The sequence below is a fragment of the Camarhynchus parvulus genome, unplaced genomic scaffold (assembly GCF_901933205.1).
Source record: "Camarhynchus parvulus unplaced genomic scaffold, STF_HiC, whole genome shotgun sequence".
In the NCBI taxonomy this organism is placed as follows: Eukaryota; Metazoa; Chordata; class Aves; order Passeriformes; family Thraupidae; genus Camarhynchus; species Camarhynchus parvulus.
In genome coordinates, this window is record NW_022148435.1 from 81,158 (window position 1) to 97,865 (window position 16,708).

Here is a 16,708-nt window from a genome sequence, read left to right on the forward strand (position 1 = left end):
CTCCCAAAATCTGCCCAAATCCCCCCAAAAATCCCCCCCCAAATCCCCCCCAAAATCCCCCAAAATTCCCCCCAAATCCCCCAAAATCTCCTCAAAATCCCCCAAAACCTCCCCAAATCCCCCCAAAATTCCCCCCAAATCCCCACACGGACACGGGGGGCGGGGTCAGACGAAGCCGCTTTATTGCCCCTCCCCCACCCCCAAAAATTCCCTCCCTCCCCTCCCCCCAATTTCCAGCATTCCCCAAATTTTTGGGATCTCACATTTTTCAGAATTTCCCCCCGAATTTTAGGAAACCCCACTTTTTTGGAGCCCACATTTTCCGTCTCCCCCCAAATTTTGGGAATCCCCAAATTTCAGGATCTCAAATTTCAGAACTGCCCAAATTTTGGGATCCCACATTTCAGAATTCCCCAAATTTTTGGGGATCCCAAATTTCAAAATTCCTCAATGTTTGGGATCCAAAATTCCAGAATTCCCCAAATTCTGGGATTCCCAAATTCTGGAATTCCCCAAATTTTGGGATCCCAAATTTCAGGAATTCTCAATTTTGGGGTTCCCAAATTTCAAAATTCCCCAAATTTTGCAATCCCAAATTTCAACACTCTAAAAATTTGGGGATCCGAATTTTCAAAATTCCCCAATTTTTGGGATCCAAAATTCCAGAATTCCCCAAATTTTGGGATCCCAAATTTCAGGATTCCCCAATTTTTGGGATCCAAAATTCCAGAATTCCCCAAATTTTGGGATCCCAAATTTCAAGAATCCTCAATTTTGGGGATCCTAAATTTCAAAATTCCTCCATTTTTGGGATCCCCAATTCCAGAATTGACCAAATTTTGGGATCCCAAATTTCTCCATCCCCAAAATTTTGGGGATTGCAAATTTCAAAATTTTTTGGGATCCCAAATTCAGGATTTTTTTTGGGGATCCCAAATTTCAGGATTCCCCAAATTTTGGGATCCCAAATTTCAGGATTCCCCAAATTTCAGGATCCGAAATTTCAAAATTCCTCAATTTTTGGGATCCCAAATTTCAGAATTCCCCAAATTTTGGGATCCAAAATTCCAGGATTCCCCAATTTTGGGGATCCCAAATTTCTCCATCCCCAAAATTTTGGGATCCCAAATTTCAGGATTCCCCAATTTTTGGGATCCCAAATTTCAAAATTCCCCCAAATTCCGCGATCCCAGTTTTTTCCCAGGCTCCCCCAAATTCCGGGTTCCCGATTTTTGGGGTTCCCGATTTTTGGGGTTCCCGATTTTTGGGGTCCCTCAGGTCACCGCTGGGAACTCCGCCCGACGCACCTGGGGGGGAACAAGGGGGGGGGGTCACCCCAAATTTTGGGGTCCCCCCGTTTTATGGGGTCCCTTCCCCCCATTTTTGGGGTCTCCCTTCTCCCATTTTTGGGGTCCATTTTTAGGGTCCCCCTCCCTTTTTTTGGGGACCATTTTTGGGATTTCTCTCCCCAGTTTTGGGATTGATTTTTTAGGGTCCCTTTTCGGGGTCCCCTCCCATTTTTAGGGTCCATTCTTAGGGTCTCTCCCCCCGGTTTTTGGGGTCTCCCTCATTTTTGGGGTCGCTTTTTGGGGTCCCTTTCTGGGTTCCATTTTTGGGGTCCCCCCTCCCCGTTTTTGGGGTCCCTCCCCCGTTTTTGGGTTCCATTTTTGGGGTCCCACCCCAATTTTTGGTGTCAATTCTTGGGATCAATTTTTGGGGTCCCCCCTCCCGGTTTTTGGGGTCCCTCCCGCATTTTTGGGATCAAATTTTGGGGTCCCCACCCATTTTTGGGGTCCCTTTTTGGGGTCGGTTTTTGGGATCAGTTTTTGGGGTCGGTTTTTGGGGTCCCTCTGCCATTTTTGGGATCAGTTTTTGGGTCCCTTTTTGGGCTCGGTTTTTGGGGTCCCCCCCATTTTTGGGGTCCCTTTTTGGGGTCCCCCCCGGTTTTTTGGGTCCCTTTTTGGGCTCGGTTTTTGGGGTCTCCCTCCCCATTTTTGGGCTCACCCCCCCGATTTTGGGCTCAGTTTTTGGGGTCCCCCCCCAGTTTTTGGGGTCTGTTTTTGGGGTCCCCCCCCGGTTTTTGGGTTCCATTTTTGGGGTCCCTTTTTGGGCTCGGTTTTTGGGGTCCCCCGCCGTTTTTTGGGGTCCCCTCACCTGGGTGACGCTGATCTCCTCCAGGGGGGGTTGGGGGTTTTGGGGGGGCAGCTCGGGGGGCTCGGGGGGTCCCCGCCCCCCACCCCAAATCCCCGCCCTGGTTCTGGAAGTTTCCGACCACGCACGTGACCTGGGGGGAGGGGCGACAATGGGGGAATTTTGGGGGATTTTGGGGGGAATTTGGGGGAATTTTAGGGGGAATTTGGGAGATTTTTGGGGGGAATTTGGGAGATTTTTGGGGGAGGAATTTGGGAAATTTTGGGGGGATTTTTCAGGGATTTTGGGGGATTTTTCGGGGGGAATTTTAGGGGGTTTTGGGAATTTTTGGGGGAATTTTGGGGGAATTTTTGGGATTTTTTGGGGGGATTTTGGGGGGCGGGATTTGTGGGCATTTGGGTGGATTTTTTGGGGGGACTTTTGGGGATTTTTTGGAGGGATTTGGGGGAAATTTTGGGGGATTTTTTGGGGATTTTTCAGGGGAATTTGGGGAATTTTGGGGCAGATTTGGGGGAAGTTTTTAGGGAGATTTTGGGGGAATTTTTGGGGGCGGGATTTGTGGGAATTTGGGCGGATTTTTTGGGGGGATTTTGGGGGGATTTTGGGCTTTTTAGGATGCTCACCACGAAGGCAGCGCTGGCGGCGTTGCAGAGGAACCCGGGGAGGAATTTGGGGTGGATTTTTGGGATTTTATTGGCATTTTATTGTGATTTTTTGGGGATTTTATTGGGATTTTTGGGGGATTTGGGGTTTTTGGGATTTGGGATATTTTTGGGGTATTTTTTTGGGTTTTTTGGGGCGCTCACCAGGAAGGCGGCGATGGTGGTGCCGCACAGGAACCCGGAGGGGAATTTGGGGTGGATTTTTTGGGATTTTATTGGCATTTTTGTGGGATTTTTTGGGATTTTATTGAGATTTTTTGGGGGCATTTTTGGATTTTTGGGATTCTGGGGTTTTTGGGATTTGGGATATTTTTGGGGGTATTTTTTGGGAATTTGGGGCGCTCACCAGGAAGGCGGCGATGGTGGTGCCGCAGTGGAACCCGGGGCGGGATTTTTGCCAGTTTTGGGGATTTTATTGGGATTTTTTGGGGGATTTTTTCTGAATTTTGGGGTTTTTGGGATTTGGGATTTTTTTGGGGGTATTTTTTGGGTTTTTTAGGGCGCTCACCAGGAAGGCGGCGGCGTGGCTGAGGGAACCCAGAGGGGAATTTGGGGTGGATTTTTGGGATTTTATTGGCATTTTTGTGTGATTTTTGGGATTTATTGTGATTTTTTGGGGATTTTATTGGGATTTTTGGGGATTCTGGGGTTTTTGGGATTTGGGATTTTTTTGGGGGTATTTTTTGGGAATTTGGGGCGCTCACCAGGAAGGCGGCGATGGCGGTGCCGCACAGGAAGCCCCCCAGGACCCCCCCCCAGCTGTTGCGGTGCTCGGCCACGCGCAGCGCCCCCAGCAGGAACGGGGGGGCCGCGAACCCCAAAACGGCCGCGGGCTTGGCCAGGCGGGAGCCGCCGCCGCGCCACGCCAGGGTCACGTACACAGCTGCAATGGGAGAGAGAGAATCAGCCCAAAAATACCCCAAAAACAGCCCAAAAATACCCCAAAAACATCCCAAAAACACCCCAAAAATACCCCCCAAAATACCCCAAAAACACCCCAAAAACTGCCGCCCCCGCGCCACGCCAGGGTCACGTACAGCTGCAATGGGAGAGAGAGAATCAGCCCAAAAATACCCCAAAAATACCCCCAAAAAAAATACCCCAAAAACTGCCCCACCCCCGCCACGCCAGGGTCACGTATAGCTGTGGGGAGAGAGAGAGAGAATCAGCCCAAAAACCCCCCAAAAAACACCCCAAAAAATACCCCAAAAATACCCCAAAAACTGCCCCACCCCCGCCACGCCAGGGTCACGTACAGCTGTGGGGGGAGAGAGAGAATCACCCCAAAAATACCCCAAAAACATACCAAAAATCCCCCAAAAATACCCCAAAAACCCCCCAAAAATACCCCAAAAAACCCCCAAACCCCCAAAATACCCCAAAAAAATACCCCAAAAATACCCCAAAAAATACCCCCAAAATACCCCACAAAATACCCCAAAACTGCCCCACCCCGCGTCACGCCAGGGTCACGTACAGCTGTGGGGGGAGAGAGAGAATCACCCCAAAAACCCCCCAAAAATACCCCAAAAATACCTCAAAAAATACCCCAAAAAATACCCCCCCAAAATACCCCCAAAAATACCCCAAAAACTGCCCCACCCCCGCGCCACGCCAGGGTCACGTACAGCTGTGGGGGGAGAGAGAGAATCACCCCAAAAACCCCCCAAAAATACCCCCAAAAACCCCCCAAAAATACCCCCAAAAATACCCCAAAAACCCCCCAAAAATACCCCCAAAACACCCAAAAAACACCCCCAAAAATACCCGCAAAAATACCCCAAAATCCCCCCAGAAACACCCCAAAAACTGCCGCCCCCGCGCCAGGCCAGGGTCATGTACAGCTGGAACGGGGGGACAGAGAGAATCACCCCAAAAACCCCCCAAACCACCCCAAAAATACCCCAAAACCCCCCAAAAACTGCCCCTTCCCCGTGCCAGGCCAGGGTCACGTACAGCTGCAATGAGGGACAGAGAGAATCACCCCAAAAACCCCAAAAAACACCCCAAAAAACCCCCCGAAACCAAAAAAACCACCGCAAAATCCCCTCTAAACCCCAAATAGAGCCCGAATAGACCCAAATAGAGCCAAAGTGACCCCAGAGAGAGCCCAAATCCCCTCTAAATCCCCTCCAAACCCCAAATAGACCCAAACAGAGCCCAAATAGAGCCCAATCCCCTCTAAATCCCTTCCAAACCCCAAATAGACCCCCAATAGACCCCAAACACACCCGAATAGACCCCAAATAGAGCCCAATCCCCTCTAAATCCCCCATAAACCTCAAAGTGACCCCAAATTGAGCCCAAATAGACCCCGAATCCCCTCTAAATCCCAAATAAATCCCCTCTAAACCCCAAATTGACCCAAATAGAGCCCAAATAGACCCCGAATCCCCCATGAATCCCCTCTAAATCCCCAACAAATCCCCTCCAAACCCCAAATAGCCCCAAAGAGACCCCGAATAGACCCAAAACCCCCAAAATGCTGACTGACCCCATAGAAGGCCCAAGACCCAAGCCCGATAGGCCCGCCTCCTTGCAGGGGAAGTGGCGGCGAGCGGCGGCCACGGCCGGAGCCCAAACGGACCCGAATAGACCCGAATAGACCCGAATAGAGCCCAAATCCCCTCTAAACCCCAAATAGACCCCAAATAGACCCGAATAGACCCAAATAGACCCAAATAGACCCGAATAGACCCGAATAGAGCCAAATAGACCCGAATAGACCCGAATAGACCCGAATAGAGCCCAAATCCCCTCCAAACCCCAAATAGACCCCAAATAGACCCGAATAGACCCCAAATAGACCCGAATAGAGCCCAAATAGACCCCAAATAGAGCCCAAATCCCCTCTAAACCCCAAATAGACCCCAAATAGACCCAAATAGACCTGAATAGACCCGAATAGACCCGAATAGAGCCCAAATAGACCCGAATAGAGCCCAAATCCCCTCTAAACCCCAAATAGACCCCAAATAGACCCAAATAGACCCGAATAGACCCAAATAGACCCGAATAGACCCGAATAGACCCGAATAGACCCGAATAGAGCCCAAATAGAGCCCAAATCCCCTCTAAACCCCAAATAGACCCCAAATAGACCCAAATAGACCTGAATAGACCCGAATAGACCCAAATAGAGCCCAAATAGACCCGAATAGACCCGAATAGAGCCCAAATAGACCCGAATAGAGCCAAATCCCCAATAAATCCCCTCTAAACCCCAAACAGACCCAAATAGATCGGAATAGACCCAAATAGACCCAAATAGAGCCCAATAGAGCCCAATAGAGCCAAATAGAGCCCAAATAGAGCCGAAATAGAGCCCAAATCCCCTCTAAATCCCAAATAGACCCCAAATAGACCCGAATAGACCCCGAATAGAGCCCAAAAATCCCCATAAATCCCCCCAAAATGCCGACTGACCCCGGCGAAGGCCCCCGTGAGCTCGGCGCCGCCTCCTTGCAGGGGAAGTGGCGGCGCACGGCGAGCCCAAACGGCCGATAACCATGGCCGGAGCCCAAACGGACCCGAATAGACCCAAATAGACCCGAATAGACCCGAATAGAGCCCAAATCCCCTCTAAACCCCAAATAGACCCCAAATAGACCCGAATAGACCCGAATAGAGCCCAAATAGACCCGAATAGACCCGAATAGAGCCAAACGGACCCGAATAGACCCGAATAGACCCGAATAGAGCCCAAATCCCCTCTAAACCCCAAACAGACCCCAAATAGACCCAAATAGACCTGAATAGACCCGAATAGACCCGAATAGAGCCCAAATAGACCCGAATAGAGCCGAATAGAGCCCAAATAGACCCGAATAGACCCGAATAGAGCCCAAATCCCCTCTAAACCCCAAATAGACCCCAAATAGACCCAAATAGACCTGAATAGACCCGAATAGACCCGAATAGAGCCCAAATAGACCCGAATAGAGCCCAAATCCCCTCTAAACCCCAAATAGACCCCAAATAGACCCGAATAGAGCCCAAATAGACCCGAATAGAGCCCAAATCCCCTCTAAACCCCAAATAGACCCCAAATAGACCCAAATAGACCCGAATAGACCCAAATAGACCCGAATAGAGCCCAAATAGACCGAATAGACCCGAATAGAGCCCAAATAGACCCGAATAGAGCCAAATCCCCAATAAATCCCCTCTAAACCCCAAACAGACCCAAATAGATTGGAATAGACCCAAATAGACCCAAATAGAGCCCAATAGAGCCCAATAGAGCCAAATAGAGCCCAAATAGAGCCAAAGAGAGCCCAAATCCCCTCTAAATCCCAAATAGACCCCAAATAGACCCGAATAGACCCCGAATAGAGCCCAAAAATCCCCATAAATCCCCCCAAAATGCCGACTGACCCCGGCGAAGGCCCCGCGTAGGCTCCGAGCGCCGCCTCCTTGCAGGGGAAGTGGCGGCGAACCGCGGCGGCCACGGCCGGAGCCCAAACGGACCCGAATAGACCCGAATAGACCCGAATAGAGCCCAAATAGAGCCCAATCCCCTATAAATCCTCCATAAACCCCGAATAGACCCGAATAGAGCCCAAATAGACCCGAATAGAGCCCAAATCCCCTCTAAACCCCAAATAGACCCCAAATAGACCCAAATAGACCCGAATAGACCCAAATAGCCCCGAATAGAGCCCAAATAGAGCCCAAATCCCCTCTAAACCCCAAATAGACCCCAAATAGACCCAAATAGACCTGAATAGACCCGAATAGACCCGAATAGAGCCCAAATAGACCCGAATAGACCCGAATAGAGCCCAAATAGACCCGAATAGAGCCGAATCCCCAATAAATCCCCTCTAAACCCCAAACAGACCCAAATAGATCGGAATAGACCCAAATAGACCCAAATAGAGCCCAATAGAGCCCAATAGAGCCAAATAGAGCCCAAATAGAGCCAAAGAGAGCCCAAATCCCCTCTAAATCCCATCTAAACCCCAAATAGACCCGAATAGACCCCGAATAGAGCCCAAAAATCCCCATAAATCCCCCCAAAATGCCGACTGACCCCGGCGAACGCCCACGCGTAGGCTCCGAGCGCCGCCTCCTTGCAGGGGAAGTGGCGGCGAGCGGCGGCCACGGCCGGAGCCCAAACGGACCCGAATAGACCCCAATAGAGCCCAAATCCCCTCTAAACCCCAAATAGACCCCAAATAGACCCAAATAGACCGAAATAGAGCCCAAATCCCCTCTAAACCCCAAATAGACCCCAAATAGACCCAAATAGACCCGAATAGACCCGAATAGACCCGAATAGACCCGAATAGACCCGAATAGAGCCCAAATCCCCCAAAAACCCCAAAAAATGCCGACTGACCCCGGCGAACGCCCCCGCGTAGGCTCCGAGCGCCGCCTCCTTGCAGGGGAAGTCGCGGCGAGCGGCGGCCACGGCCGGGGGGTCCCCGGAGCAGGGGGAGCCCCCCGGGGGCACGAAGCGGGGCGGGGGCGCGGGGGGCGCTCCGGGGGTCCCGGGGGTCGCCGCCCCGAGGGGGTCCCGGGGGTCGCGGGGGTCGCTCCGCAGCCCAGCGCGCTGTAATTGGGGCGGCACACGGCCAGGAAATGGGGGGCGGGGGTCCCCAGGACCACCTGGCCCGCGTTGGCGAAAATGGCCGTGGCCAGGAGGCCGAAGGAGAACACGCCTGCGGGGATTTGGGGTGAAAATGGGGGATTTTGGGGAAATATGGGGATTTGGGGGTGAAAATGGGGATTTGGGGAAAATGGGGATTTGGGGGGGAAAATGGGGATTTGGGGAAAATGGGGGATTTGGGGAAAAATGGGGATTTTGGGGGGGAAAAGGGGGATTTGGGGGGAAAATGGGGATTTGGGGGTAAAAAAGGGAATTTTGGGGGTGAAAAAGGGGATTTTGGGGGGGAAAAGGGAATTTTGGGGGAAAATGGGGATTTTGGGGAAAAAGGGGGATTTGGGGTGAAAATGGGGATTTGGGGAAAATGGGGATTTGGGGTGAAAATGGGGGATTTGGGGAAAATGGGGATTTTGGGGGGAAAATGGGGGATTTGGGGGAATATGGGGATTTGGGGTGAAAAAGGGGGATTTTGGGGGGGAAAAGGGGAATTTTGGGGGAAAATGGGGATTTTGGGGGAAAAATGGGGATTTGGGGGGGAAAATGGGGATTTGGGGAAAATGGGGGATTTTGGGGAAAAATGGGGATTTTGGGGAAAATGGGGATTTGGGGGAAATATGGGGATTTGGGGGGAAAATGGGGATTTGGGGTGAAAATGGGGATTTGGGGGAAAAATGGGGATTTGGGGGGAAAATGGGGGATTTGGGGGAATATGGGGATTTGGGGTGAAAATGGGGATTTGGGGGAATATGGGGATTTGGGGGGAAAATGGGGATTTGGGGGAAAAATGGGGATTTGGGGGGGAAAATGGGGATTTGGGGGAAATATGGGGATTTGGGGGAAAAATGGGGATTTGGGGTGAAAAAGGGGGATTTTGGGGGGGAAAAAGGGAATTTTGGGGAAAAATGGGGATTTTGGGGAAAAAGGGGGATTTGGGGGGAAATGGGGATTTGGGGTGAAAATGGGGGATTTTGGGGGGCAAAATGGGGATTTGGGGGGGAAAATGGGAATTTTGGGGTCAGCAGGCCGAAGGAGAACACACCTGGGGAGATTTGGGGGGAAAATGGGGGATTTTGGGGGGAAAATGGGGATTTTGGGGAGGGGGAAATGGGAATTTGGGGGTGTTTGGGGGTGAAAATGGGATTTTGGGGGAAAAAAAGGGGATTTTTAGGGAGAAAAATGGGATTTTGGGGTCAGCGGGCTAAAGGAGAACACGCCTGGGGAGGGAATTTGGGGTGAAAATTGCATTTTTTGGGATAAAAATGGGGATTTTGGAGGGTAAAAAATGGGATTTTGGGGGGGAAATGGGATTTTTTGAGGGCAGAAACCCTAAACCCCCCCAAATCCCCCAGAAGAACACCTCAAATCCCCCCCAAAATCCCCCCCAAATTCCCCCCTAAAGTCCCCCAAACTCCCCATAATCCTCCCCAGGCCCACCCCCAAACCCCCCCAAATTCCCCCCAAATACCCCAAAGCCCCCAAAATCTACTCCAGACCCCCCAAATCCCCTCCAAATCCCCCAATATCCCCTCTAAGTGCCCCCAAATCCCCCCAGCCCCCCTGAAACCCCCAAACCCCCCCAAATTGCCCCCAAATCCCCCCAAATTCCCCAAATCCCCCCAAAATCCCCCCAAAATCTCCCCTAATTCCCCCCAGACCCCCCAAATTCCACCCAAATCCCCCCAAATCTCCCCCAAGCCCCCCAAATTCCCCCTGAAATGCCCCCAAACCCCCCAATATCCCCTCTAAGTGCCCCCAAATCCCCCCCAGCCCCTGAAACCCCCCAAACCCCCAAATTGCCCCCCAAATCCCCCCCAAATTCCCCCCAAATGTTCCCCTGACCGCCCCCAAAATCTCCCCAAACCCCCCAATATTCCCCCAAATTCCCCCAAACCCCCAAAATCCCCCCAAACCCCCAAAACCCCTCTAAATCCCCAAAAACCCCCCAATATCCCCCCCGAATCCCCCCAAAATCTCCCCCAAATTCCCCCAAATCCCCCCCAGACCCCCCAGACCCCCCCAAATTCCCCCCAATTCCCCCCCAGAGCCCCCAAACCTCCCCAAATTCCCCCAAATCTCCGACAAATTCCCCCTCAAATCCACCCTAATTTGCCCCAAATTGCCCCAAATCCCCCCCAAACCCCCCAGACCCCCAAATACCCCCAAATTCCCCCCCAAATCCCCCCAAATCCCCCCTAATTCCCCCCAATTCCCCCCAAATCCCCCCCAAATCCCCCCCAGACCCCCCCAACCCCCAAATCCCCCCCCCAAATCTCCCCAAATCCCCCCAATCCTCCCCAGACCCCCAAATCCCCCCCAAATTCCCCCCCAAATCCCCCCAAATCCCCCCCAAATCCCCCCAAAATCTCCCCTAATTCCCCCAAACCCCCAAATTGCCCCCCAAATCCCCCCAAATCCCCCCAGACCCCCCCAAAATCCCCCCAAATCCCCCCCATCCCCCCATTCCCCCCTCACCCAGGAACCGCAGCAGCCGCCTCAGGGGCGCCCCCTGCCGCTCGCAGCTCCGCGCCCAGCGCTGGGGGGGGGCGCGACCCCCGCGGGACCCCCCCAGGCGGCCCAGGAGCTCCCCCGCGGCCATCTGGGGGGGGAGGGGGCGTCAGGGACCCCAAAACCAAAAAATCCCCCCCAAAAAACCCCCCAAATCCCCCATCCCAAAAATCCCCCCAAAAAAAATCCCCCCAATCCCCCCAAAATCCCAAAAATCCCCCCCAAATCCCCCAGGAGCTCCCCGACGGCCATCGGGGGAGGGGGCGTCAGGGACCCCAAAAAACCCATAGACCCCCCAAATCCCCCCCAGACCCCATTTTACCCCCCCAGGACGCCCCCCAGACCCCATTTTACCCCCCCAGACCCCCCAGACCCCATTTTACCCCCCCAGGACCCCCCAGACCCCATTTTACCCCCCAGACCCCATTTTAACCCCCCAGACCCCCCAGACCCCATTTTACCCCCCCAGACCCCATTTTACCCCCCCAGGACCCCCTCAGACCCCATTTTACCCCCCCAGACCCCATTTTACATCCCCAGGACCCCCCAGACCCCCCAGACCCCATTTTACCCCCCAGACCCCATTTTACCCCCCAGGACCCCCCCAGACCCCATTTTACCCCCCCCAGACCCCCCAGACCCCATTTTACCCCCCCAGGACCCCCCAGACCCCATTTTACCCCCCCCAGACCCCATTTTACATCCCCAGGACCCCCCAGGACCCCCCCAGACCCCATTTTACCCCCCGACCCCCAGACCCCATTTTACCCCCACGGACCCCCCAGACCCCATTTTACCCCCCAGACCCCCCAGACCCCATTTTTACCCCCCCGACCCCATTTTACACCCCCGACCTCATTTTACCCCCCCAGACCCCCAGACCCCATTTTACCCCCCAACCCCATTTTAACCCCCCAGGACCCCCCAGACCCCCAGGACACCCTCAGAACCCCCAAAACCCCCCCACACTCCATTTTACCCCCCAGACCCCATTTTACCCCCCCCAGCCCCCCCGCACCCCCCAGACCCCATTTTAACCCCCCCAGACCCCATTTTACCCCCCAGGACCCCCCGACCCCATTTTACCCCCCAGACCCCATTTTACCCCCCCAGACCCCCCAGACCCCATTTTACCCCCCCAGACCCCATTTTAACCCCCCAGACCCCCCAGGACCCCCCAGACCCCATTTCCCCCCCGATCCCATTTTTACCCCCAGACCCCATTTTACCCCCCAGACCCCCAGACCCCATTTTAACCCCCCGATCCCATTTTCGCACCCCCAGGACCCCCCCAGACCCCATTTTACCCCCCAGGACCCCCCAGACCCCATTTTAACCCCCCCAGACCCCATTTTAACCCCCCCAGACCCCATTTTACCCCCCCGACCCCATTTTACCCCCCCGGACCCCCATGTTTCCCCCCCTCACGGTGAGCGCGGGCACGGCGCTGACGAGCGCGTAGACGAGCCCGGGGGGGGCGCGGCTGGCGCCGGGGGGGCCGGGGTCGGGGCGCCCGAAGTCGGGGTCCCGGCAGAAGAAACCCCCGGCGTGCACGGGAAAGGCGTCGGTGAACTCCAGCTGGTAGGCCAGGGCGGCCGTGCCCCCCAAAATCCCCACCTGGGGCGGGGGGGCCAATTCTGAGAGACCCCCCCAAAAAACTGCCCCAAAAACTGCCCAAAAAACCCCAAAAACTGCCCCAAAAACTGCCCCAAAACCGCCCCAAATCCTGCTGAACCCCACCAAAATGGGGTCAGTGCCCCCCAAAATCCCCACCTGGGGGGGGGGCCAATTCTGAGAGACCCCCAAAAAAACTGCCCCAAAAACTGCCCCAAAAACTGCCCCAAATCGCCCCAAAAACTGCCCCAAAACTGCCCCAAAACTGCCCCAAAAACTGCCCCAAATCAGGCTGAACCGCCCCCAAAATGGAGTCAGTGCCCCCCAAAATCCCCACCTGGGGGGGGGGGCCAATTCTGAGAGACCCCCAAAAAACTGCCCCAAAAACTGCCCCAAAACTGCCCAAAATCGCCCCAAATCGCCCCCAAAACTGCCAAAAAATCGCCCCAAAAACTGCCCCAAAACCGCCCCAAATCCGGCTGAACCGCCCCCAAAATGGAGTCAGTGCCCCCCAAAATCCCCACCTGGGGGGGGGGCCAATTCTGAGAGACCCCCCCCCAAAAAACTGCCCTAAAAACTGCCCCAAAAACTGCCCCAAAACTGCCCCAAAACTGCCCCAAAACTGCCCCAAATGTGGCTAAAATAACCCCAAATCCCCCTCCCCAAACCCAGCCGGTGGCCAGGGCGGCCGTGCCCCCCAAAATCCCCACCTGGGGGCGGGGGGGGCCAATTCTGAGAGACCCCCCAAAAACTGCCCCAAAAACTGCCCCAAAATCGCCCCAAATCGCCCCAAAACTGCCCCAAAACTGCCCCAAAAACTGCCCCAAAACTGCCCCAAAAACTGCCCCAAAACTGCCCCAAATGTGGCTGAACCGCCCCCAAAATGGAGTCAGTGCCCCCCAAAATCCCCACCTGGGGCGCCCCTGAGAGACCCCCAAAAAAACTGCCCCAAAACTGCCCCAAATGTGGCTAAAATAACCCCAAATCCCCCTCCCCAAACCCAGCCGGTGGCCAGGGCGGCCGTGCCCCCCAAAATCCCCACCTGGGGCGGGGCAAATTCTGAGAGACCCCCCCAAAAAATCCGGGGGCTGGGAGCCCCAAAAACCCCCAAAAAACTGCCCAAAAATCGCCCCAAAACCCCAAAAACTGCCCCAAAACCGCCCCAAATCCTGCTGAACCCCACCAAAATGGGGTCAGTGCCCCCCAAAATCCCCACCTGGGGGCGGGGGGGCCAATTCTGAGAGACCCCCAAAAAACTGCCCCAAAAACTGCCCCAAAATCGCCCCAAAAACCCCAAAAACTGCCCCAAAACTGCCCCAAATGTGGCTAAAATAACCCCAAATCCCCCTCCCCAAACCCAGCCGGTGGCCAGGGCGGCCGTGCCCCCCAAAATCCCCACCTGGGATTGGGGGGGCAATTCTGAGAGACCCCCCCAAAAAACTGCCCCAAAAACTGCCCAAAACCCAAAAAACTGCCCCAAAACTGCCCCAAAACCGCCCCAAATCCTGCTGAACCCCACCAAAATGGGGTCAGTGCCCCCCAAAATCCCCACCTGGGGCGGGGCAAATTCTGAGAGACCCCCCAAAAAACTGCCCCAAAAACTGCCCAAAAATCGCCCCAAAAACTGCCCCAAAACTGCCCCAAATGTGGCTAAAATAACCCCAAAATGGAGTCAGTGCCCCCCAAAATCCCCACCTGGGATTGGGGGGGGGCAAATTCTGAGAGACTCCCCCAAAAAACTGCCCCAAAAACTGCCCCAAAACTGCCCCAAAAACTGCCCCAAAACTGCCCCAAAACTGCCCCAAATGTGGCTAAAAAAACCCCAAATCCCCCTCCCCAAACCCAGCTGGTAGGCCAGGGCGGCCGTGCCCCCCAAAATCCCCACCTGGGGGCGGGGGGGGCAAATTCTGAGAGACCCCCCCAAAAAAACTGCCCCAAAACTGCCCCAAAAACTGCCCTAAAACTGCCCTAAAACTGCCCCAAAACTGCCCCAAAACTGCCCCAAATGTGGCTAAAATAACCCCAAAATGGAGTCAGTGCCCCCCAAAATCCCCACCTGGGGGCGGGGGGGGCCAATTCTGAGAGACCCCCCCAAAAAAACTGCCCCAAAACTGCCCCAAAACTGCCCCAAAAACTGCCCAAAATCGCCCCAAATCGCCCCAAAACTGCCAAAAAATCGCCCCAAAAACTGCCCCAAAACCGCCCCAAATCCGGCTGAACCGCCCCCAAAATGGAGTCAGTGCCCCCCAAAATCCCCACCTGGGGGGGGGGCCAATTCTGAGAGACCCCCAAAAAACTGCCCCAAAACTGCCCCAAAACTGCCCCAAAACTGCCCCAAAACTGCCCCAAAAACTGCCCCAAAACTGCCCCAAAACTGCCCCAAATGTGGCTAAAATAACCCCAAATCCCCCTCCCCAAACCCAGCCGGTGGCCAGGGCGGCCGTGCCCCCCAAAATCCCCACCTGGGGGCGGGGGGGGCCAATTCTGAGAGACCCCCCCAAAAAATCCGGGGGCTGCGAGCCCCAAAACCCCCAAAAACTGCCCCAAAATCGCCCCAAAACCCCAAAAACGCACCCCCAAAACCGCCCCAAATCCTGCTGAACCGCCCCCAAAATGGAGTCAGTGCCCCCCAAAATCCCCACCTGGGGCGGGGCAAATTCTGAGAGACCCCCCCCAAAAAATCCGGGGGCTGGGAGCCCCAAAAACCCCAAAAACTGCCCCAAAAACCCCCAAAACCGCCCCAAATCACCCCAAAAAAGGGACCCAAGGAACTGAGACCCCCCAAAATCCCCACCTGGGGGGGCCCCAAAATTCTGAGACCCCCCCCCCAAAAAATCCAGGGGCTGCGAGCCCCAAAACTCCCAAAAAACCCCAAACCCCCCAAATCTCCCCCAAACCCAGCTGGAACCCCCCAAATCCCCTCTGGTTGTTTTTGGGGTGGATTTTGGGGTGCCCTTCCGGGTATTTTTGGGGTCCCCGGGGCGGTTTTTGGGGCAGATTTTGGGGTCTCTCTCTGCTGTTTTTGGGGTCCCCCCCGGCAGATTTTGGGGTCCCCGGGGTGGATTTTTGGGGTCCCCCCCGGCAGATTAGGGGGTGGATTTTGGGGTGCCCTTCCGGGTATTTTTGGGGTCCCCGGGGCGGTTTTTGGGGTGGATTTTGGGGTCTCTCTCTGTTGTTTTTGGGGTCCCCCCCGGCAGATTTGGGGGTTGATTTTGGGGTCCCCTCCCGGGTATTTTTGGGGCCCCTCTAGGCAGATTTTGGGGTGGATTTTGGGGTCCCCTCCCGGGTATTTTTGGGGTCCCCGGGGCGGTTTTTGGCGTGGATTTTGGGGTCCCCTTCTGGTTATTTTTGGGGTCCCTCCAGGTGGTTTTTGGGGTCCCCCCCCGCCTGTTTTTGGGACCCCCCCAGGTGGATTTTGGGGTCCCCCCGGCGGCTTTTGGGGTCCCCTTCCTGCTGTTTTGGGGTGGATTTTGGGGTCCCCTCCTGGATATTTTTGGGGTCCCCGGGGCGGTTTTGGGGGCGGATTTTGGGGTCCCCTCCTGGATATTTTTGGGGTCCCCGGGGCGGTTTTTGGGGCGGATTTTGGGGTCCCCTCCCGGGTATTTTCGGGGCCCCCCAGGTGGATTTTGGGGGTGATTTTTGGGGTCCCCGGGGCGGTTTTTGGGGCGGATTTTGGGGTCTCTCTCTGCTGTTTTTGGGGTCCCCCTCGGCAGATTTTGGGGCGGATTTTTGGGGTCCCCTCCCGGGTATTTTTGGGGTCCCCGGGGCGGTTTTTGGGGCGGATTTGGGGGTCTCTCCTTGCTGTTTTTCGGGGTCCCCCCTCACCTCCACCAGGAGTACGCAGGGGACGATGGAGCCGCGCTTCTCCTGCCGGGGGGGGGCCATGGCTGGGGGGTGGGGTCCCCCAAAAATCCCCCCAAAATCCCCCCCAAAAAAACCCCAAAAACCCCGGGGGACCCCAAAAACCCCGGCCGGGGCTGGGGGGCTCTGGCAACACCTGGGGGGCAAAAAGGGGGGAGGGGGTCAGAGCCGCCCCCACCCCCAAAAAATCCCCCCTCCCCAATTCCTCCCAAAAATGGGGGACCCCTCCCAAATTGCCCCCCACAATCAGACGAGACCCCCCCCAAAAAAGAGGGACCCAAACCCCCCCAAAAAGGAGGGACCC

General features: G+C 55.1%; 1 protein-coding gene across 1 annotated transcript; it reads right to left on the reverse strand.

The window, feature by feature from the left end:
- Positions 1–566: 566 nt before the first annotated feature.
- PLPPR2 (phospholipid phosphatase related 2) lies at positions 567–16,457 on the reverse strand. The gene is made up of 11 exons (XM_030970492.1): positions 16,369–16,457; positions 12,358–12,546; positions 10,897–11,020; positions 8,358–8,479; positions 8,158–8,298; positions 3,931–3,956; positions 3,851–3,852; positions 3,518–3,696; positions 2,155–2,284; positions 1,157–1,307; positions 567–606 (listed from the first exon to the last, which is right to left on the reverse strand). Exons 1-11 carry the CDS (start codon positions 16,426–16,428, stop codon positions 567–569), a joined length of 1,164 nt encoding a protein of 387 aa, XP_030826352.1. The 5' UTR covers positions 16,429–16,457.
- Between the last annotated feature and the right edge of the window lie 251 nt (positions 16,458–16,708).

Bases quoted from the DNA above. Each gene is read 5' to 3' on its own strand.
- PLPPR2 (XM_030970492.1), bottom strand. From the start codon at position 16,428: ATGGCCCCCCCCCGGCAGGAGAAGCGCGGCTCCATCGTCCCCTGCGTA. The intron at 11,021-12,357 runs GTGAGGGGGGGA...CTCCCCCCCCAG, and splicing joins GCGCCGTGCCCGCGCTCACC to ATGGCCGCGGGGGAGCTCCT. The intron at 8,299-8,357 runs GGAGCGACCCCC...GGGACCCCCGGA, and splicing joins ATTACAGCGCGCTGGGCTGC to GCGCCCCCCGCGCCCCCGCC.